This window comes from Polistes fuscatus, unplaced genomic scaffold, assembly GCF_010416935.1.
Source record: "Polistes fuscatus isolate 324 unplaced genomic scaffold, CU_Pfus_HIC Scaffold4, whole genome shotgun sequence".
Lineage (NCBI taxonomy): Eukaryota > Metazoa > Arthropoda > Insecta > Hymenoptera > Vespidae > Polistes > Polistes fuscatus.
This window is the reverse complement of record NW_025113118.1, coordinates 10137201-10159573: the sequence shown is the minus strand read 5'-3', so window position 1 is coordinate 10159573 and position 22373 is coordinate 10137201. Positions and strand designations below refer to the sequence as shown.

Below are 22373 nucleotides of genomic sequence, written 5' to 3'. Positions count from 1 at the left end.
TAAGGGTGGCAACCTAATAACGTAAACAACTGAGTAAGATTAAAAGAATTAAAAGGATTAAAAAGGGATTATAAGAAAAGAAGGTTTAAGAAAGCAGTCAGCGTCTAGTCAGTAGTAGTCAAGTAGCGAACACGTATTACTGTATCAATATTTTTGTATTTCATTTATTAGAATATATTGTATTTCCGTGAAAAGAAAAATTTCTTTATCTATATTATATATATATTTAATTTTCTCCTATTTATATTATATATATATATATCCTATATATTTTCTTCCATACACAATTTGTTAAGTTTCTTTTTTTTCTCTACAAAAACTCATCTGCTTCGGATTCATTCAGAAAAGTATACTACCTGCTTACCTATTACCTATATTTAAAAAAGAACAAACATATACACACAAACACATTTACTTAACAGTTTTCATATGTGAATGATGGTATATGTACCATCAGGGTGCAAAAACCTAAACTAAAGAGCACGTGTTTCTTTTTTTCTTTTGACTTACATACTTATCGGAGTACGTACCAAATGATGTAATCGACTGTCAAGGCTAGTGATTATTGTATAAATGCCTGAAACCTAAGCCGGACATTGGTACGAAATAAAATGATCGTGCATTTCGTACATTGTACGAAATTTCGAATGACTTAATGCCATTTTCGCATAATTATATTATATCATACTTCTTGGTTAAATAAATACGGGAACTTCTCTTAAATTATATATTGTTTTTTTATTTATTAACGTGTCAAGTTTAAAATCCAAATAAATTGTTAACGTGGTTGCACTCAACTGAAAAAATAAAAAAGAAGGAAATGAAACCAATGTTTATATGGAAAAGGGATAAATTATTACTACGAATCGGTAGGTATAGTGTAAACGATTTATTTTGTTAGTACGTACATTTGCGCCAGCACAAAAAAAAAAGAAAAAAGAAAACAAAAATTAACATGTTATTATAAAAATAATATTAGAAACAACGAATATCCCGATTCGAGACTAGACACGTATATTTATTTATTTATTTATTTATTTACAACGCGCCAAATCGTGTGTCCGTCCTCATTTTGATTTAGATAGTTTTAGATTTTTCTTAAACAAAAGACAATTACCGATTTCGTTATCTTTTGCAATTAAAAATTTCTAGTACGATAATATAATATATCTGTAGGCATAAATGATACTTAAAAAATATCATTGTCGAATTTAAATAATAAAATATCGATTGATTTAAGTGAGCTGCACTTGTAATCTCGAAAAATCTCGTGATTTATCCATTGAAAAATTTGTTTTTCGTAAAATATCACAATACGGAACAAATTTAAAACATAACAATATTATAAATTTCAATTGTCATACTTAATTCTGTATAATGTAACAAAATAAATTCTATAACTTAATAATAGCACTGAAATCGTAATAACCGTTACGACCAACTGGTTAACCTAACATATTTCGACGCCATTTTGGTTGCGCACGATCGAACGGGACTCACACTTTTACAATGTTAATTAAACAAATATTTATATTTTCCTGTTTTTGTTTTTTGTTTTTGTATCCTTTTTCATTTTTCTCTCGAAAAAATACTAACGTGTATCATTTCTTTATCTCCTTCTTTTTTTTTGATCATTTTTATATTACATTATTTGCTTTTTTTTTTCGTTTTTTTTTGGTTTTTTTTTTATTTTTTGTTGGTTTTTTGATGGAGTTTTCTTTTCTTCCTCTATTATTTGTTATAATTTATATACAGAGCCTTGTCAATCCGGATTACCGTATATTAAACGGTATTTACAAGGCAGTGATTGAATTATCTGAGCAATAAATGCTCGTCATGAAGATAGGCACTAAGTGACTCTTCGAAAAGTTCGTCCCGGACAAACGAATCATCGATAATTTTCTAATATTTCGACCTTGATAAATATTACAATTATATTAAATAACTCGCACGTGTTGTAACTTATAAACAACGATTATCATCGATCTCTCTTTTTTTTATAAAAACGTTAACGAACAATTCTATGATTTATTTTCTATTGTAAAAAATAATATAATATTACATTTATGCGCAACATTTTGTTTATAAGCACGCAACATTTATTCTTTCTCTCTCTCACTCTCTCTCACTCTCTCTCACTCTCATTGCTACTTAACGTCTATCAAAATAGATCAAATTTATTTAATAACGTATTTTATTTTTTTAATATTTTTATATAGTGCAGCGATCTTTAATAAATCACGTAATGAAAACGTAACGCGTCCAATATGATCGATTAAAAAATAATCTAACGAATTGTTCAAAATATGAAACGTTAATTTAATGTTTAAATTTTAAACTAAATCGATGACAGTTAAGTTTCTTATGAGATAAGTCTCATTTTCTGTAAGTAAATATTTCTAACGTGTTTCGTATTAGTGATAGTAAGAATAGATAAATTTGTCCGATTGAGAGAACTATGTAATATATATATTATATATATATGTAATAAGTTGATTATGGTTAACTAGAAGAAGCAGATGAAAACGTATCTTTGTCTCTTTGGGAAATGATTACCAGCCTAATATACAATTAACGATCTTATTTGATACTTTTTTTTCGCGAAAAATCTATTGAAATAATTTTTAAAAAGACGGCGTGTTATATAATGTTACCAAGAGAAATGTATAAATACAGAATATGAGTAAATATACGGATAGATTAAATATATATACGCGTACGTGGTGTACATGTGTGGGTTTTGTGCATGTATGTATGTATGCTTGCTTGCTTGCATGTATTTGTTAAAAAAGAAATAAGATAATTAAGATAATCTCCTTTTTTTCTTAAAAAAAGAAGTAGATAATATTATAACAGCAGTTGCAGAAATAATAAACGAACTCACATTCGTTGATTATGAACGAATTTTAACGATTATATATTGTTTTTCGTTTGTTTGTTTTATTTCAAATTAATTTGATTTTAATTTATTACCGCGTTTCTAATTCTTGTTAAGAGTCCGTTCGTTAATTAAATATTTTCGACGAAGTTCGTGTCAATTGTTATCCGAGTAGAAAAAATCTTATTGAAAATTAGATTAGTTACGAAATAATTTTGCAAATATTTTTCCACGAGATACGAAGGGGGGGGGATCGATTGAAAACTTTGTTTTTTTTTCTCTTTGCTTTTTTGTGGCACCGTATGTATGTATATATGTATATATGTATATATGTATATATGTATATATGTTAATGTGTGTGCGTGGGTGTATATTATTATTATTTTTTTACACAAGAGATCGACGATTATGAAATTGGTATTGATAAACAAAAAAATATTAAACAAAATTATTATCCCCACGTAATTGGTACAATTGTGTTAATCGTTATACGTTGTAAACAATAATATTATTTTTGTATTCACTCATCAGAAGACTATTTTCATAATTACCGACTGTTAATATAATATATCATATTTTTGTTTTGTTTGTATTTTATCATAGATAATACGAATTCACATCGTTAGATTTTATTTTTAATCATAACGTTTGTCTTTTATTGATTTACAAAGATCTTCCCCTTTTTAACATGCAAAGGAACTAACGTATATATATTTATAAATCTCTCTCTCTCTTTCTTATGATTTTTAAGTACAAAGATTCGTATATAAAGCATAATTTATTTTAAATAATTGTTTAACGTATCTTTTAAGAATATTATTATCGATAACTGTATAACACATTACTATGATCATCGACGTAAAAAAATTGTAGCATAATATTCTATTACCTTTTTCTTTTTTTTTTTTCAATAGAATATTTAATTACGATATTTGTCGTACGATCATGCGTAATTTACTTCTCTCATCGATGTTATTTTTTTTATTTATTACGCTTATAATTCAATTAATTTAATGAAAAAATTCAAGGCAGCGTGATAATAATCGGCAATAGATTTGTTTTTTTTAACTCGTTCTCTCTTCGCAATAATTTAAAATCATACATTATTATTATTATTATTATTATTATTATTATTATCATCATCGTCATCGAATCGAAGTAATATTTTGCTTTGTTTTGTTATGATAGTTAAAAAATATTATTTAATAGTAAAGTTCAATTAATCGCACGTCGATTGAACTGATCTTTATTTTCAAATTTAATTCATATATGTTATAAAGTTAGAGTAATTATGGCTAGCAGTATCGGTTGTTCATTCAACCGTATTATAAGACGATAAATCATGAAAAATGATGCGAAGCATACAGATTAATCCGTATATATATATATATTTAATTTTTGTCTTTGTTATGTTATTTAATTGTTTTGTGGCTGTACGTACTTACTTCGCAACGTTTAATGAATTTGATTATATAATAAAATTATAATCTACGTTTTAATCGTATTTCATCTATCAAAATGATCTTTCAATGATCATCATCATTATCATCATCATCATTATCATCATCATCTTATTATTTTGTCTACTTTCATTAAAAACGATAAGAGAGTATTGGTAAATGACGAATTTCGTTAACATTACCAATTAACAACCTCTTTTTATTTTTTTCAAATACATATATATATATATTTATGTATATATATATGTGTGTGTATATTGCAATTGCTTGAAATCATTAATGATTATCTCATTTTCTCGTAGAATTCGAGAATTTATTGGGATAAGAATGTTTGTTGATGTTTGATTTTCGATCTCGACCAATCGAATTAGCTCGATTATTATTATTATTATTATTATTATTATTATTATTATTATTATTATTATTATTATCATTATTATTCGTGTCCTGGAAAATAAACTAACGTTTATTATTTTCGTTAATCATTTTTTTCGTTCATTGATTCATGTCGATTGACGAAGATCGGTTTCTATCGAAGAAAATGATCGAGCATTTTAGGAAGTTACCACATCTTGAGTTGATTTTTCTCAGGATCTTATGGAAGACGTACTTGACGGTGCTGATGCGCATCTATTCAATTTGCTATCAATTATGATCTCATCACCGTTGCTTATGTTGTATCGATATAGTTGTTTGTTAGGATACAACATCTCTTCGGGCCCATGGTGTCCCTTCATCACCTGTTATATGATTAATCATATACTATAAGAGGTTGGTTGCATAATTTCTGTCAGATTTATGATCAACAATTTGTACTTTGATTAATAAACGCATTGTCAATTTCCAATGAAAAATATGACAGAAATTATGTTACGACATATTATTAGAGTGAATCAAAAGTTCATGCGTCTTTTAAAAATTAATTTCTTCCAAAGTATATTTTATAAAGAAAAATAATCTATTATGCAGTTTATAACACAATAAACGCACGAACTTTTGGTTCACTCTAATATTATTATTGTGATATATGATTGTTTTATTTTTTAGATTTAAAATTAGAGTTTCAAGTTTACCTCGATAATTCATTGATACAGTGTGAGATAAATAAATTGATAAAAAGGAATCAAGCGATTGTCATTTAGGATTAATGGATTCGTGTATAAGGTTTCATAAAGTTATTTCACATTTATTAAAACACCGTTCGAGGAACCAAAAGTTCTGGAAAATAAGTAATAAAAATTCATATTAGTTAATAAACAAATGTAGACTTACTTGATCAACGTAGAAGAGTCTCATCCTATTAGCAGGAATTTTCACCATAGATTCCAGTTTAGTTTTTAATTCGAAAACCGTTCTATATACATCTACCGATCGTACCTAAAAAAACAAAAGTAAACTTGAGTTTCTTATATTTTAAAATTTCGTTATTGTTTATATTACAAAATTATAAATATATATTGAATAACTTAAGTGACAAAAGATAGAAGAGCAAAATGAGTAATTAAATACTTCAAAATACCTCAACGAGATCTCCATAAGTAAACGTCACCTTGACCCTCTTCTCTGGTGTTAGGTCAACGTGTACTAAAGGATCCAATTTCCCATGAATAGCCACAAGCTCGGAATACCTGGAAAATCGATTTTTATAATGTAATTATTTCATTTACAACTAGGATAGAATAGGATAGGATAGGATACATTGTTAAAAAAACATACGAATAAAATCATATACACAATGAAATGAAAGGGAATGAATTTAGTTGATCAAAGAACAAAATGTTGTTGACCAATCGTTTACTATTAGGTTTTCTATATAAATCGAATTTAAAGTTACCTTTCTGGTCTGTCAGCTTCCGGTTTGTCCATGTAGTAACGAATGAAGGCTCTTTCAGCGTCCTCGCGTTCTTGGGACGAAATCACACCGCCACCATTCAATGTCTCGACATTGGGAAGCCTTGCTATTAACAATTGACGTCTTTCGTGTTCCGTGTATTCTCGAGGACTCTTTGATATAAATAAAGAAAATAAAAGATATTTAACGAATGTGTCGTTTATTTATTCAATTCAAAAACAATGATCATGTATCGTTTGGGTAAAACAAATAAAAAAAGAAAAAACATCAAAGGTAAAATCATTATTTCCAGGTGTTACTCACTTCGAATAACGGACAGCTGTGAATTCTTAAAGATTTCAATGCGGGAAATCTCGAAAGTCGTTCGACTTCGTCCCATGTTCCAAGTAAAGTTCCATTCATATTTAAGAACCTAAGCATCCTGAACGGATCGTGAGGCGAGGGTACTTTATTATTACTTGACTCCGATTCCGATTCCGATCTATCGTAACTGACTTTGTTTTCAGTGATAATATGATTATTACCAGTTTCACCAACCGATATGCGTTCCTCTACATCAACGTTATTCATATTCTCATTATCTTGCGTACAATTATCGGGATCTTCCTTTTGCCTTAACAAATCTTCACGATCGCTAAGTAAATTACGATTTTCTTCGAGTCTAAGTGATCTAATAGGACATTCGGCTAATACAAGACTCTCCAAATTCGGAAAAACGTATCCCAATTTGGATATCTCGTTCCAAACTTCCACGGGATTACCAGTGAAGTGTAATTTTTTTAACGATCTATTAACGTTATCTGCCTTTCGATAATCCAAATCAACAGTTTTGTATTCGTTCAAGGACAAATGTAATTCTTCGAGATTACGTAACAAACGTATCAAGCCTTGAACCGTAGACCAAGAAACTCTGGTACCATTCAACACGAGATTCCTCAATAGATCGTAATTACCATGTTTGATTTCCAATACTTCAGCTAGACAGTTGAAGCTTAAATTAACGAACTTGATCTTGGGCATGTGTTGAAGTATACCAAATACTTCGGTCCATTGAGATAGTTTGTTCTGTGCCAGATCCAATTCCTCAACGTTCTTACACTTGTTACGTAGTTTTTCATCGTCATTACCGGCACACTCGATATCGCAATCCTGTAGGACCAGCAAAGCTGGTACCGTGTGACGTGGTGATTTTTTTGGAATGAAGATACTGACCGAGAGAGCTGCTTTAGGTGAACCAGATTCTCCTTCGTCATCCGTCAACGAACATTCCGTTGTCGAGCTACCGTATTTCAGCTCTAAGGCTTCCAATAACGACGGCATTCTTACAACATTCTGAAAGAAAACCCAAAGAAAAATCAATTCAAAATCATTTTTATAAGATTTATGGGGGCCAACAAAACAAATAACACAAATCTCATTATCCTTTTTTTTTTGTTTCTAATTTATTAAACTGGCTTCACATATTTTGTTGTCGATATGATTTATTTTACTTTTGTTTTTTTTTTTAGTAAAATAAGAAAATTTAACAAATATCAATTGCTCAGATAATCGAATAGTTGAACTTTGAACTTGAAAATTATTATTAAATCTTATTTATTGCATTTAGATTGGTTTAAGATTAAATACTGGTATATGACTTTAGAATTGCTTAGTTTGATGAGTTGGGTATTTTAATCTTTCGTTAAACAAATTGACAACAAATTGATCGACAACGAGCAATAAACCTTGACCATTTATTTAGTTTCATTTTCTTATCTTTTAATTTCTTTCAAGAAAATTATTTTTTATTACATGCAAGCACAGAAACTAAACGTAGATAATACTAGGTACAATTTTAAACAAGTTTTTATTTGTAACTCGACGTACGAAGAAAAAAATTCCAAAGATTCGTTGAATAAAAGGAAATAAACGAACGTGGGAGACAGGTATTGAAAACGAAATTCATTCTCAACGATGACGACATCGATCTAACCAAAACCCAAACAAAATTCGAACGGATGAATCTGACAAAAGGAAATTTATCGAAGCGAGAAAAATAATTGCACACATTTTTTTCTTTATCTTTTTTTTTACTATTTAAAACAATGCGTTGAAACGTTATCGATAAGTAAACGACGTTATATTTGTTTTATTTTGTTTGTTCAGATATTTTAACAAAGTATCGTTGGTTACAGTCGTTGTGTGTTATAGTGTTAGCCTTGGAAAGAATATGATGACGCCATTGATTGATCGATAACTACGTGATAATGATTTGTATTATTATCTCAACTATACTTCTATATTATAAAAAGAAATGAATATTTTATTAAAATGAAATAATTAATATATAGATCTTTATTATTGATCGTATAACTAAACTTTTAGGATTGTATTTAATATTATATGAATCATCTTTATGCTGGTGTTCGCAATCAAGGGCACCCGAACTTGCCCTTGATTCGCTGATTCATACACGTAGTCCTTCCTACGAATAAAAGGTGCATACTTATTTGCCATGTTCGCGTTTCTTTTTTTCTTTTCTTTCTTTCTTCTTTTTCATTAACGCAAATGAACAAGAGTAAGTAATTTTTAATAATAATTAATTGGTTTCTTCTTCTTCTTCTTCTTCTTCTTACGCGAGTTATGTGTATATGTATATATTTATATGTATGCGTATGTATATACGTGACACAGATAGTTTAATTTCATGACAGACTAAAATAGATGAATTTCACGATAAAATCGAGTTAACATTCTTCTCGAGGGAACGAGTTAACCTTTTGCATTTCTAAATCATAAAGACTATGTACCATATTATTATTGTTTTATTTGTTGTTTTGTTTCTTAAAAGAAATGGAAAATGAAATATTAGTAATTAGTTATTAAAATTAATTAGATATTATGTATTTTTAAAAATGTTAATTATTACTCTTGAGAATTAATCTAAAATAATTTAATATGGAATATTAATTTTTATTTTATCATTCTTTTAATTATCATTATTCGATAATTCGATTAATAAGTTTGATTAGTATGAAATATCTTCGAAAATTCGTGTCAATTTAAACCGAAACGTTCGAAAATATTTTATATATATATTATGGATGAAATTTTGAAAGCAACCCAAATAAACGTAAATTGAATTAATGAAAAATAAATTATAACGTTTTGCGAAATTATTTATAATAAATATATTTCTAATATTTTTTATTGTGAATTTTTATATATATCTTAACATAATACATTATTATATTTTAATGTATTATATTATTATATATATTATTATAAGATATTAATTTGAATATTTTAATAATAATTATAAAAATGTAAAAAATTGACCCTGACAGGAAGGACCTTATCGTGAGGGAGAAAAAAAATAAAATAAAGAAAAGCTTCGGGGTCCCCCCAGGTACTGTAACTCGAGGGCAACGGCAAAGACGTAAAATCTGGTTTTACCATATTCGAGTTGTAAGGTCATTCCATTGTCTTTTTGTGCAGCTCTCGAGAGAAGCTGGTACCGGTTTCCAACTAGAGTTGTCAGAGAACTCACAACGAAAGTACACTCATTCGCCCACGCGAGAAAATCTTTTATTTTTTCCTACCCTGTTCTTTTTTTTTTTTTATTTTCATTTAAAACTAGACAGGCTGCAAGATTGCAAAAGATGCACAAAGTGTGGAAACCATCTCGATATCGTATAGAATTTCTATTAGAAAATTTTCTTTCTTTCTTTCTTTTCTTTTCTTTTTCTTTTGTTAAATAATCTATAAGAAAGTTCGATAAAATGTGAATGAAAATGCGATTGAATGTTATTAGATTTATCGATTAAAATATTCATATTTTTCCATTACACTTTATTTGAAATTTAAATATTATTCACTATTTTAGAAATTACGTTGCGTTAATCTAAAAATGTGATGTCGAGTCACACATGACATAGAAGTGATAAGGTATCAAAATCAGTATCTTTTCTTTGATCCAGGAATTCGTTAATTATTTAAAAGATATCATCAAAAATAATGGAAATTATTTCGAAGTATGTATGATTATCTTATAAATAAATATTAAATTTGTTTACAAAAAAGAAGCATCGAATTAACACATTCGTCGTCAAGCGCGATTGCAATGAGTTTCTCCCAAGGCCCAAATTCGAGCGATAAGCGGGAAATAGCAGGGATGTAACTCAATATAAGTAAGCACTCGAGTATCGTTTTCCATTCATAACATTCATAATATTCCATTCGATACTTTATTATATCGCGATAATTTATTTATTTATTTATATATATAATTATTATTTTATTATATATATTTATATTTATTTAAAAAATTTATAAAATTTATGTAATGTCATACCCACTGAAGAGAGGTGATATAGTATCAAGAGAAGACGACAACGGTATTGGGGTGCTGAGGTGGAGGGACGTTCGCGATGTTAGGATGTTATCAACAAAACATCCACCTATCATGACATCAACCACGGATTCTACTCATCGTGGACGTCCTCCTAAACAGAAACCTTTAGCGGTAATTGCTTATAATAATGGAAAAAATGGCATCGACAGGAGCGACCAGATGGTGTCATATGCCACAACGATACGGAAAAGTATCAAGTGGTATCGGAAATTAGCACTACATTTGCTTTTGGGTACCAGTGTAGTAAATGCTCACATCGTATACCAGAGAGTCAAAATTAAAAAAATTGGAATAAGAAAATTTCGAGAGCTGCTTGTTGCCGAATGGTTGTCCCCGGAAAATTCTACTAGAACAAGGAACGTGTCCCATAAGCTGGAGATTCGTACGAATGAGCAGGGCAAGTCTGTAAGAAGGACGTGCGCCCTATGTTACCAGAAAAGGAGACAAACTGCTGAACGACAAGAAGCAAAAAAAATGTAAAAAAAACTACGACCTATTCTTCCAAGTGTCCGAATTCACCACAAATGTGTTTACAATGTTTCAATGCACACCATACGAGATAGTATAATGCAATATGATATCTTATATAAATTAGTAAAAATTATAGTATAATATGTATATTTGTAGTATTTTTATGTTGTATATCCTATACAGTAAAACCTCTTTTTGTGCGGTCCTTTTTTATACGATTTTATTTTTGTGCGATTTGTTTTGTGCGATTTTATTTTTGTGCGATTTGTTTTGTGCGATTTATTTTTATGCGGTATCTAAATCTCAGCAGCGTTGCTACCAGTTTTATGTTTTCTTTCAATGTACATATACATGTGTGGACGAACTCTGATTACATGGTCTCCTTGACGACGATGTATCCGGACTTCGCGACGCTGTTCATCTGATTTAAACAATCTCCTAGCAATTGCATACATATGTATTTCGCAAATAATTGATGTATTTTCTAAGTGCGACTTTTTTTTTGCGGTCCCTGTCCGCCGCATAACAAAAAATTAAGTAGTATATCGTACAAAGTTGTTTATAATATGTAAGTATTTATAAAATTACCGAATATTTTTTTGTACGATTTCTTTTATGCGGTCCCTATCCACCGCACAAAAAGAGGTTTTACTGTATTTATATTTCAATACTGATTCCATTAAATTCGTTTTAAAAATCCACCTGAAAGTCGTATTAACTTGAATAAGAAGAGCGTCACCCACATCTGGGTAACGGGGCCCCCACGGAAGCAGACCCGTCATACCCCCCATAGTTTTTTTTCTTAAATAAATGAACTGTCTTAAATTATGCCAAAATATCTATGCATGGATTGAACCGAACTTTAATTCGCCATACAATCGTAAGAAAGTTATTTCTCTTTGTAAACGTCTTATGCAGGTTCGTGCACGTTGGCGCCTGCACTAGTGTGAGTGCGTGCGGATGTTTATTTAAGATATCGGTATTCTTAAGATTAAGTGTGGGGAACAGAGGCTGTATGCGTCACCCGTGGGTGAGGCCGATGCTTCGTCGTTCGATGAAGAGGGAAAAAAGGGCAGTCGGACAATACGGGTGGTAGTACGAAGTTAGTTAATCTTATGCTCTTATGTGCTGGGTAGTAGGAAGTAGGAAGTTAGTTAATCTTATGTTCTTATGTGCTGAGGAGTAGGAAGTAGCAGTGAGTTAGTCTTATGTTCTTATGTGTTGGGGAGTTGACATCTTTTTATCGTTTGTACCATAACCTACAAATGTAATATAAACTTCTACTTGATTTTATATTCGAATTAAAACAAAGAACTTGTATATTATTTTACTATAATATTTTTCTTAACTTTATCCGACACATTAACTTGTTAAATTGTATTTATTTTTTCAGCTGCCTTATATTAATATAAACAATAAACTTATACGCATATTTATATACAATAATAAATTGATTTTTACCGATAAGATAATGGAAAGAAAAATTAAACATAATGAAAAGAAAAATTCTAACAAAGACGTAGCAATAATTGCATCACAAAAGAAACATTGGTCATTAAATTTAATAGATTCCATGGAAGATCCGACTTTTAAGGTTATGGAAGACGATAGCATAGTCGTAATTAAGGATAAATACCCGAAAGCAAAATTTCATTATTTAGTTTTACCAAAAGAAGACATTTTAACAATATGGAATATTACAAAGAGTCATGAAAATCTTCTACGCCATATGGACGATGTTGCAGAAGAATTAACTAAAAAACATCCGGAACATGAATTCCTGTAAGATCAAAATCAAAGTAGGATTTTGAACAAATTTTACCATAACTTTGTAGCTAATATTTCTTTATATTTGCAGTATCGGGTATCACTCTGTGCCAAGTATGCAAAGACTGCATTTACATGTTATTAGTACCGATTTCAACAGCCCATGTTTAAAAACTAAAGATCATTGGAATAGTTTCACTACGCCAGTTTTTATGCATTCCAAAGGTAAATCATCATTAATGATGCCTCATTTTAACGAATTTACTAATCAGTTTGTTTTCCTCATAGAATTATGTAAACAATTGAAAGAAAACGGGGTACTTAAAAAGATAAGTCTTATAACATCAAAACAGTATTTAAATAGCGAATTAAAATGTCACCGGTGTCCAATGAAACCAAAAAATATGCAAGAATTAAAGAAACATTTAATTTTGCACGATTCAGGAAAGAAGGAATGAATATTTTGTTATATTTCTATCCATCGTTCAACTGATTGTTATTTTCTTTTTCTGTATAACTATTTTAATTATTTAACAAAATGTAGTTGCTCCAAATATATTTTAGAAGATCCTACAAGTATCTTTAAAGAATTGCAATTTTATATTATAAACTGTGTATTGATTGTTACGAAAGTTTATTATCTTTAAATTTAAAACATCAGATAAATTTTGATGATAACAGTTAAATAATAATAAAACATGCTTTTATATACACAAGTGTTTAATGCAGATGCAGTTAGTATATCCAAACTGATATATAAAAGAATTATTTTTAATCGAAAGTAAAGATTTCTAAGGAATTGCAAGTGATAATGACGTCTTAGTTAAGTTTGTTTCTTTTATCTCATGTATTTAATCGTATTTTCTTGAAGTTTTTCCATACCGCGGAATCAGATTGAACGTTTGAACGACGTGTAAATCGTTTCTTAGCACTATGTTCCGAGTATTTATGCTATCATTGGTACCGGCTGCTGTTTGAGATCACGCATCGCCGAGTGTTCCACGAACGAATCGTGTAATTTTTCACTTGCCACTCTTAGGAAACTGTTCTCTGTTCTAGAGAATAGAATAACCAATCTCAAAGGGTCAATGTATTGAAACGACATATTTCAGTTAATATAATCTTATTGATATAAATCACGATATAATTGTTTCTACGAATATCACGTAAGTTTGAAAATTCTATGTACTGGAGAAAGATAAACTATATATGTATTTGAAATGTTTTGTGTCATGGTAGTTTAATATCACCTTATCAAATGCATTCTATTTAAGGAATCTCGTATATATATAATAATACAAAAATATAATATATTATAAATATAATAATAATAATAATATATATAGATAGATATTGTTATTATATTTGAAACACATTATTATTTGAAAATACACAGTAACGTAATATAAATCCAAAGAATGTCATGAATCTATTCTTTGATGAACACTTTCATGAGATTCCAATGAAATATTACATTTTTTAAAGTTTATTAATAAATATAAATAATAAACAATATACAAAGGATTTGATATTTTGTATAGTAATTGAATAATAAAATTGAATAAAATCATAGATAGTTGTAAGAAAATGGTAGTTCTATATATTTATCGATAGTATATTTTATATTTATTTAATTTCATTATTTATGAAAATTTATATATATGGACCGTTTATTTTGAAAATGGTGCAACTCCATTTTTTGTTGTTTCGAGAAAATTAAAGATTAGCATATTAATCAATTCAAAAATATAAATTAATTATGTCCAATTTGGTGATGTTTCTATTAACTTATCAATACGTTATTTGATTATTACACTATTTTCATAATTAATCAATTGTAAATATCATATAATTTCAATTATCGTTTAAAATATATTTTATATTAATGCAAAAAATGTTCGTTAAAAATAATGATTTTTATATATTATTAAATTTGACATAGGATATTGTCAATCGCTACAAAATTTCTTTTATCGTTTAACATTTGATTTGTACAAAACATTGACATTTTTTAAGATATTAAATAAAATTAGTTATAAATAAAAAATAAATATTTTAAATCAAATTATGTAATATATAAAAAACTAAATCAAACTAAATAAAAATAAATCAAATTATGTAAATATATAAAAAACAAATTATGTGATTTAAAAGAAAAATAAAAATCAACTAACACAACACTTTCAAAATAAACGTTCCATATTTAATATATATATATTTTTTTTTATTATTCATCCAATTGATCGAATGAACAAATAATCATTTTGTGTATACTAATACAAGCAGTAAACTAGATTCACAAAACTTACTATAACCGTCAATGTGTTAGTTCTCTCTCAACTCCCCTACGTAATCGCGATATCGGTTCAACGGCCATGCGAAATTAACTTTCTCTGCTCCGGCTTTACGGGTCTGCCATTCTACGATGGCCGCGTTATATCTCTCCATGTTGGTTCTAACTAGCCAAGCCTAGCAGAACGAAACGTAGAGACACGTACGAATACATAAACACATACACATATACATATATGTTGATACATAAAGTCACAAAAATATTCGTACACCGTTGAATTTAAATTCGTTCCCGTGTTTCAAATTCGAAACAATCGGTATAGTTTTGTAATATAAACACATATTTTCAATATATAATATTTATATACTAAAATTTATATATGATAATTATGATATTCAATTTTTTCATATAAATATATTATTGCATATGTATACGTTAATTCTTACCAATTGGAAAAAATATATTTACAAAAAGAAACAAAATAAAATAACGATCTTAGAAAAAAGTATTTGCATCCGCGTGAAATATAATAATAATAATAGTAATAATAGTAAAATGATTATTATTGTAAATGGTAATTGATTTGGTTTTCCTTTGAATCTTATAATAATTTTGAAATGATTGGGCCTGGCATATTTCGTGGAACCAATTTTCTTCACAATTATATCAAATTCGACTATTTTTCTTAGAATAAAATTGTCCATTGCGATAAAATTGATGTCAATTGAAATAAATTGAATAATCTTAAATATATTATTTCCGGTATTATTAAGAATTAAGAAATATTGTTATACCAGAAAATAATCATTGTTTCGAATTAACAATGGAAATACCCAATACTTTTGGGACTCATTGTATATAACCAGGACTTATACACGATTGGTTGCATCGTTACTTAACAAAAATGCATTACTATTCGACTCGTACCAGCTCGTTGCACTATCGACACGTATTTAACGAATACATTCGCGAATACGAATTGTTCAGTTGAAATGAAAGAACTTTTAACGTTGGGTCGTTGTGTATTGGTTTCCGTTTTATTCATACGTTGAGTATTGCAACTAGAAAAAAAGTAAAAAAAAAGGAAAGAAAGAAAGAAAGAAAGAAAGAATGAAAGAACGGAATAATTATTAATGTCCGACTTTCACCGGCGACCACACGTTTCCCGATTTTAAGTGAGTTTCAAATAGAACACACTATGTATGTGTGTGTGTGTGTGTGTGTGTATTAAAAAAAAAGAAATAATTATATTCTCGTAGTTAGGAATTATCTCGAGACACGTATTCGACCGAAGTATAATTTTTATTTTATTTTTCTCGATAATACGAACGTCAATAATTTTAATGATTTCATAAAAAAAAAATTATATATACATATATATATATATATATATATATATATACTTCTTTGTTCTGATTCTTTCTTTTTTTTTTATTCGTTCATTTTTATATAGAGACGAATTTACGAACAAAAACTTTGTCTTGCGTAAAAAAGAAAAAAGAAAAAGGAAGAGTAAGATGACGTTAATGATTTTCAGGGTCTTTAGAAAATGAAAGTTGTTCGAATAATAATGGCGAATGACGTGAGATTTGTATTATTCTCGATTAACAATAAAAGTTCAAATAAAAACTGAGATAACGATGATATATTTTTTTTCTCGATGGAATTTATTTTTACAAACGTTATTTTATATATATTTTTTCTTTACCATTCGTCCATTAGAAAAACAAAATATTGTTAACTCAGTATTTAAAGTTGATAGAGAGAAGAAATTGATGCTATTCTTGTGCAAGATGACAACTATGACGGTCACGCTTGAGAGTTTCCAAGATACTGTGATTTAAAGGTTACACAAGCATTGCACCGAGTACTTCGATGCTTACAACCAACAACTTTGGCAGACCAACTTTCACTGTCATTTTAATACATTCTAATAATCTACGTGGTTTTCTCTATAAGAACAAAATAATAAAGATTCGTAAGAACATCCGTTTACTTCTTATAAGAATAAAACAAACAACATAGATGAACGTGTTAAGAGTTAGATAGTTAAGATTCTGATACATGGATAATATACAGAATTATTATACCTAACTACTTTTAACCGGTTTTATTTGGTTTGTTAATTTTTTCTTCTCTTTTATATATTTTTCTCTTTTTAAATAATTTTTTTCGTTTCTCATATAGGGAAGTAATCACGTTCATTAAAATCAAATGAAAAATTTTGTTTAAAATATTGCACACACACATAAACAGAAGTGTTTATCGTTTTGTTCTTTTTTTATTTTTTTTTTTCTAATAATAATATCGAGCAAAGAATTTACGTCATGCACGAAAGAGTTACTATTAAGAAGTTAAAAGTGAAACTAGGACGAGGGAGTCTAAAATTCGCGAGAATTGATCTTTTAAACTTGGATTAGACTGAACGAACTATATTACACTTCCCCCCAATGCTAATTATAGTTATTCATTCAGAATCTAAGATTTAATAATAAAGTTAATAATTGAATTTATATAGAACTTAATTATTGATTTTTAATTATAATCATAGTACGCGCTCGATATGATAATCAAAGAATACGAATGAAAAGTTCTTACGAGTAAACAACCGATTGATAATGAATCGTAATTTTTATCTCTGTGTAACATTTTTTCTATTTTTTATTTTAATCATAAATTTTTATCGAACTTCGTACTTTTCAACACGAAACACGATGTTCGATCGTTATCGACTAGCAACCATATAAAAAAAAAACTTCTATATACTGATATATTATTTATATACGATCGATCGTAACATCCTATTTCGAAAGTTTCGTTAAAATTTTAGCGAACAATAATAAAATAAACGAATTAATTTATTTGTTCTCATTCGAGAAATAACTATTGATCGATGGAATACTATTTGTTAGAAATTGTACGTTTGGTTGTAAATAATAAAAATAAAAAAAAAAAAATAAAAAAAAAAACACCGAACGTCGTGTACGTGTAAAACAAATGATTCTATTTTTGTTTGTTCTATCAATAAATAAAAATTTGTTTATACTATACAATGTATGTGTGTACGGATATTTAAAAAATTCAATTTTATTGGTTATAAATTAAGTTTGTTTGCTTTTTTCCCCGAAGTTACGTACATAAAATTGATGTATACAAAAATCAAATAATTTATGACAGTATCTACGTATATAAATAAATGACACATGGTACATGCGTCTTTTAAAGATTCGATATGTTAAACATGTTTAACGTATACATACGAAACGAATAACATGTATTTAAATGTACGTCTGTATATAGGTAAGATCTCATGGTCAAACATCGAGAATAATTTAAGACGCAAACGTGGAAGAAAAGAATACATTGAAGATGAACATTCGTACGATCGTATTTTAGATTAGCAATAAACTTATAATCAACACACAAAAAAAAAAAAAGAAAAGAAAAATACAAACGTTTTCGCACTATGCATTTGACGATCGACGATTCGCATAATGTCACGATACTAGTTGGAACGTAGTGTATATTTTTAGTTTGAACGTGCTAAATACCTCATGTAAACGTTAACTCTACGTATTTCGTGCGTCTAAAAACTTATATGTGAAGAGAAAATTGAAAAATATTTGATTTTTATTATTTATTTTATATTAACAATAGTATATATATATATATTATAAAATGATCATAAATTGTAGTTTTTGCAATTTATCATTTTAATCAACTGTTATATTTATCTTTATATATTTAACATTAATACAATTCATATAGATAATTATCAAAGATATTTATTGCGCAATTCGTTTTGCAATCATTTTGTGACAAGTGAATGGAAAATTATTAATCGTTAAAGATAAGACGATCATTGATTTCAATTATATTGGTACGATTATTTTATCAGCGAAATTACGAGCAAAATTCATTTTTATTCTCTCCTTTTATTTTTTTATTTGTTTCTCTTTATTTTTTTTTCATTTACTCGTTGTATTATATCAAGTATTAAAAGAAGAAAAAAAAACTCTTCTTTCATAATAATCTTTAGAAGAAATGATAATTCGCTCGTAAGGAATTTCCACTCGTAAAAAGAAAAAGAAGAGAAATAAAGAAAACAAAACGTCACACACATAAAACGCGGAATTAATTTATCGCGTTGAGTTTTGCGCTTGAAAATTATCAATAGGTCTTTATTTTGTTTATAAACAAACAAACAAAAAAATACACTTATCTCAGTTTGCCAAAGTTGAATAAAAATATTCTCTTTCATCGAATTAGAAAAAATATCACGAGATAAACTCACGAGATGGTATTCAACTATTACGATTAGTTTCAAAAATTGAGGGAAATTAAATTAAAATGAAGAGGAACAGATTTCATGATTTTAAACATTTAACATCATCATTATCATCATCGTCATGAATGTTTCAAAGAAAATGAAAACGAAGAGGAAGAAGTAGAAAGAAAACGAAGAGGAAGAAGAAGAAGAAGAAGAAGAAGAAGAAAGAAAACGTATGAACACGGGAATCTAATGACTATATCCTCAGTTTCTTTTTCGACCTTGTTATTTCTCTTTCTCTCTCTTCATGCTTGTCTGCCCTCGTGTCTGAAAGAAAAAGAGAGAGAGAGAGAGAAATAGAGAGAGAAACCTACGTGCATATATGCACAATACGAACGACGCAATTGTCAGAAGAGTGAGACTCTCTTTGTCTGACGTTATTCATTCGTGTGAAATTCAAACGCATTTTCCTTCGAATAAAAAAATAAAGAGAGGAAGAGAAACAGAGACAGAGACATAGAAACAGAGAGAGAGAGAGAGAGAGAATAAGAGAGTGAGTGAGAAAGAGACAAACGAATGAAGAGGTTTGTCCTTTTCGCACCTGATAAGCTCGTAAATCGCGATTACGTAATATACTTTGAGTATACATATAGTTAGATACAAGGAGTGACACACGACAAGATACAGTGTATACAAGAGAGACACAAATATGATAGAGAAAAAAAGATAGAACGAGAGAGAGAGAGAGAGAGATACAGAGAGAGAGAGAGAGATAACACAACGTAGTAGAAGAACGCTCACCGATCGCTGCGCAAACTGTTAAAGCGCACCCGAGAAGATCCCGTCGAGAATATCGAACGATGCCTTTCTCTGTTCTACTGGTTTCTCAACCCTTCGTTCTATCCCTTTCCCGTACAATACTTTCTTTTTCCTGTATATCACCTATTTACTATCTGCAGTATCTTATTTTCCCTTGATTTATTTTCAATATTTCATTTTTCTTCCTCTCGTGTATATTTTGTCGTTGTTGTTATCGTCGTTTGATTTGTCTCAATCATTGTTCTATCTCAACTGGTACGGAAAAAGAAAATTAAAAAATCGAATCTGTAATTCGTAATTCGATTATCGAAATATTCGAGAAATTCGAAAGGAAAGGACCAATTGGGATCGATCGAGCGTTAAGATACTCAAGAAGATTTTATTCGTTACTGTCAATCGATGGTGACCGCTTGGGTTTATTATTATTTCTTTTCTATTTCTTTCTTCTTCAATTGTAGTTGTGTTCACGAAATAGGTGCAATCTAAAATCAGATATGCAGCTGCTGCTGGGATAACAGAACCGATCAAAACCAATCCGACGAAATAATTCGTTCATGATATTTATCTCGTCTTATATTGTGCATCTTATATTCGTATTTTCACGAGTATCTTGTGCGTGTTGCAATGTTTCGTATGTATAACGTCTACATAAACGAGTATGTGTGTTTGTATATGTTTGTGTATGTTGTGTGTGTGTGTGTGTGTGTGAGCGATCATGCAAAGAGAAAGAGTACTTCTCTCTAACTGTAAAGAACCCACGTTCATCGCCTCTCACAATCTACAGTCAACCGTACACTCTGATCCCTGGTTAAAAATGATTCCGATCACGAACTAGAGTTTAACCAACTAAATTCCGTCTAATATATCGTGAGAAACATATTTTCTAGAAATAATAATAACTTGTTAATGAATTAATAATAAAAATTAACCTCCACGACAATGTTCAACAGATTTTCTTAACCTCCACGACAATGTTTCAACACCTTTCCTAATAATCTGATAGGTAAATTTAGAAGAAAATATATTTGTACAGATTGTTATTATTATTATTATTATTATTATCGAGGTCATCAATGTGTGCAAACAAACTCGAAATAAATGGTAAGAATTACGAATGAGTATGAGGTAACTTTGGAAATTAGGTCAAGGACCAGGAAGCAGTAGCAGCAACACCAGCAGGAAGAGGAGGCAGAGGAGGAGGAGGAAGAAGAAGAACAAGAGATGATGTTCTCTCGTTCGACTTGTCCCAGGACCATTTTATTTTTAGTTAACACGTTCCGTCTCTTCTACTCCCTGCTGTGTGTCTTATTCCTCTTGGGTTTTGCACTTAGATCCTCACAAATTTTCTCCCCCTTCTTTTTCTTCTTCTTTCTTCTTCTTCTTCTTCTTCTTCTTCTACTACTACTCCACTGATTGCACGATAGGAACGCATCAGCAGCGGAGTCTTAAGAAAGTGTGATATAATTCCCTCGAAAGTAAGACAAAAAGAGATTAAGTAAGTAAGAATTGGGGCGAAAAACTAGTGAAATCGCTGAATTTTCCATGTGAGTATAACCGTATCGCACTAAATGCATTGGCTAACAACGGGGACTCAAACAAACAACGATTGGGTCCAACCAACAGTGGAGCAAATTCAGAAGGGTGACCGTTGACCGTGTAACACACGAACGTGCAGTTCGCGGCCCACCGTTGAACTGGCTCCTTTGTTTGGTAAACAGAAACAGCTGAGCCTTTCTGGCGTTGGTAGAGGTGGCCGTGCTTGCTGATGATGGCAACGGTTGGTCAGCATAAAGCTTCCTAGTGGGAGGTGGTGGTGTTCTATCCAGTGGAGGTGTTAACAGTCGACAGTCGATGCCAACCATGTCTCTTTCGAGTTGAGGAGAAGAAGCATTATCGAACACGCACGGCGCCGACGCTTTAGCTTCTTCTCGTCCAACAATTTCTCTCCGTCATCTTTCTCTTTTACTCTTGCATCAATAGCAATTGACTTTAGCAGGAGCGTATCTATCAAAAGCTATCTTTTTACCGCTGACTTATATGAACACTGATCTGGTTCTCTTCTGCTTTTCCATTCACAACTGGGAATTCTTATTATTTTCATTTGATTTTTAAATCGTATTTTCTTCAAATTTAGTATCGTTGTGATAAATTTCTCAATTCTTTAGGTATA

At 29.5% G+C, this 22373-nt stretch overlaps 2 protein-coding genes and 1 long non-coding RNA gene across 4 annotated transcripts; 1 reads left to right on the top strand and 2 right to left on the bottom strand.

Moving 5' to 3' along the window:
* Positions 1-251: 251 nt before the first annotated feature.
* On the bottom strand, positions 252-731 carry LOC122520653. Its single transcript, XR_006304584.1, has 2 exons — positions 531-731; positions 252-371 (listed from the first exon to the last, which is right to left on the bottom strand). It is a non-coding gene; the product is annotated as an uncharacterized LOC122520653 (long non-coding RNA).
* A 2774-nt stretch (positions 732-3505) lies between these two features.
* LOC122520651 (tubulin-specific chaperone cofactor E-like protein) lies at positions 3506-22373 on the bottom strand. 2 transcript variants are annotated; one of them, XM_043640836.1, is made up of 6 exons: positions 21891-22373; positions 6494-7522; positions 6173-6342; positions 5858-5966; positions 5611-5715; positions 3506-5078 (listed from the first exon to the last, which is right to left on the bottom strand). In XM_043640836.1, exons 1-6 carry the CDS (start codon positions 21990-21992, stop codon positions 4926-4928), a joined length of 1668 nt encoding a protein of 555 aa, XP_043496771.1. In that variant the 5' UTR covers positions 21993-22373; the 3' UTR covers positions 3506-4925. The 2 variants fall into 2 exon arrangements, with proteins under 2 accessions (XP_043496771.1, XP_043496774.1); XM_043640839.1 differs by lacking the exon at positions 21891-22373 and adding an exon at positions 21498-21726.
* LOC122520652 (aprataxin-like) lies at positions 12503-13305 on the top strand. Its single transcript, XM_043640840.1, has 3 exons — positions 12503-12836; positions 12913-13046; positions 13110-13305. Exons 1-3 carry the CDS (start codon positions 12526-12528, stop codon positions 13277-13279), a joined length of 615 nt encoding a protein of 204 aa, XP_043496775.1. The 5' UTR covers positions 12503-12525; the 3' UTR covers positions 13280-13305.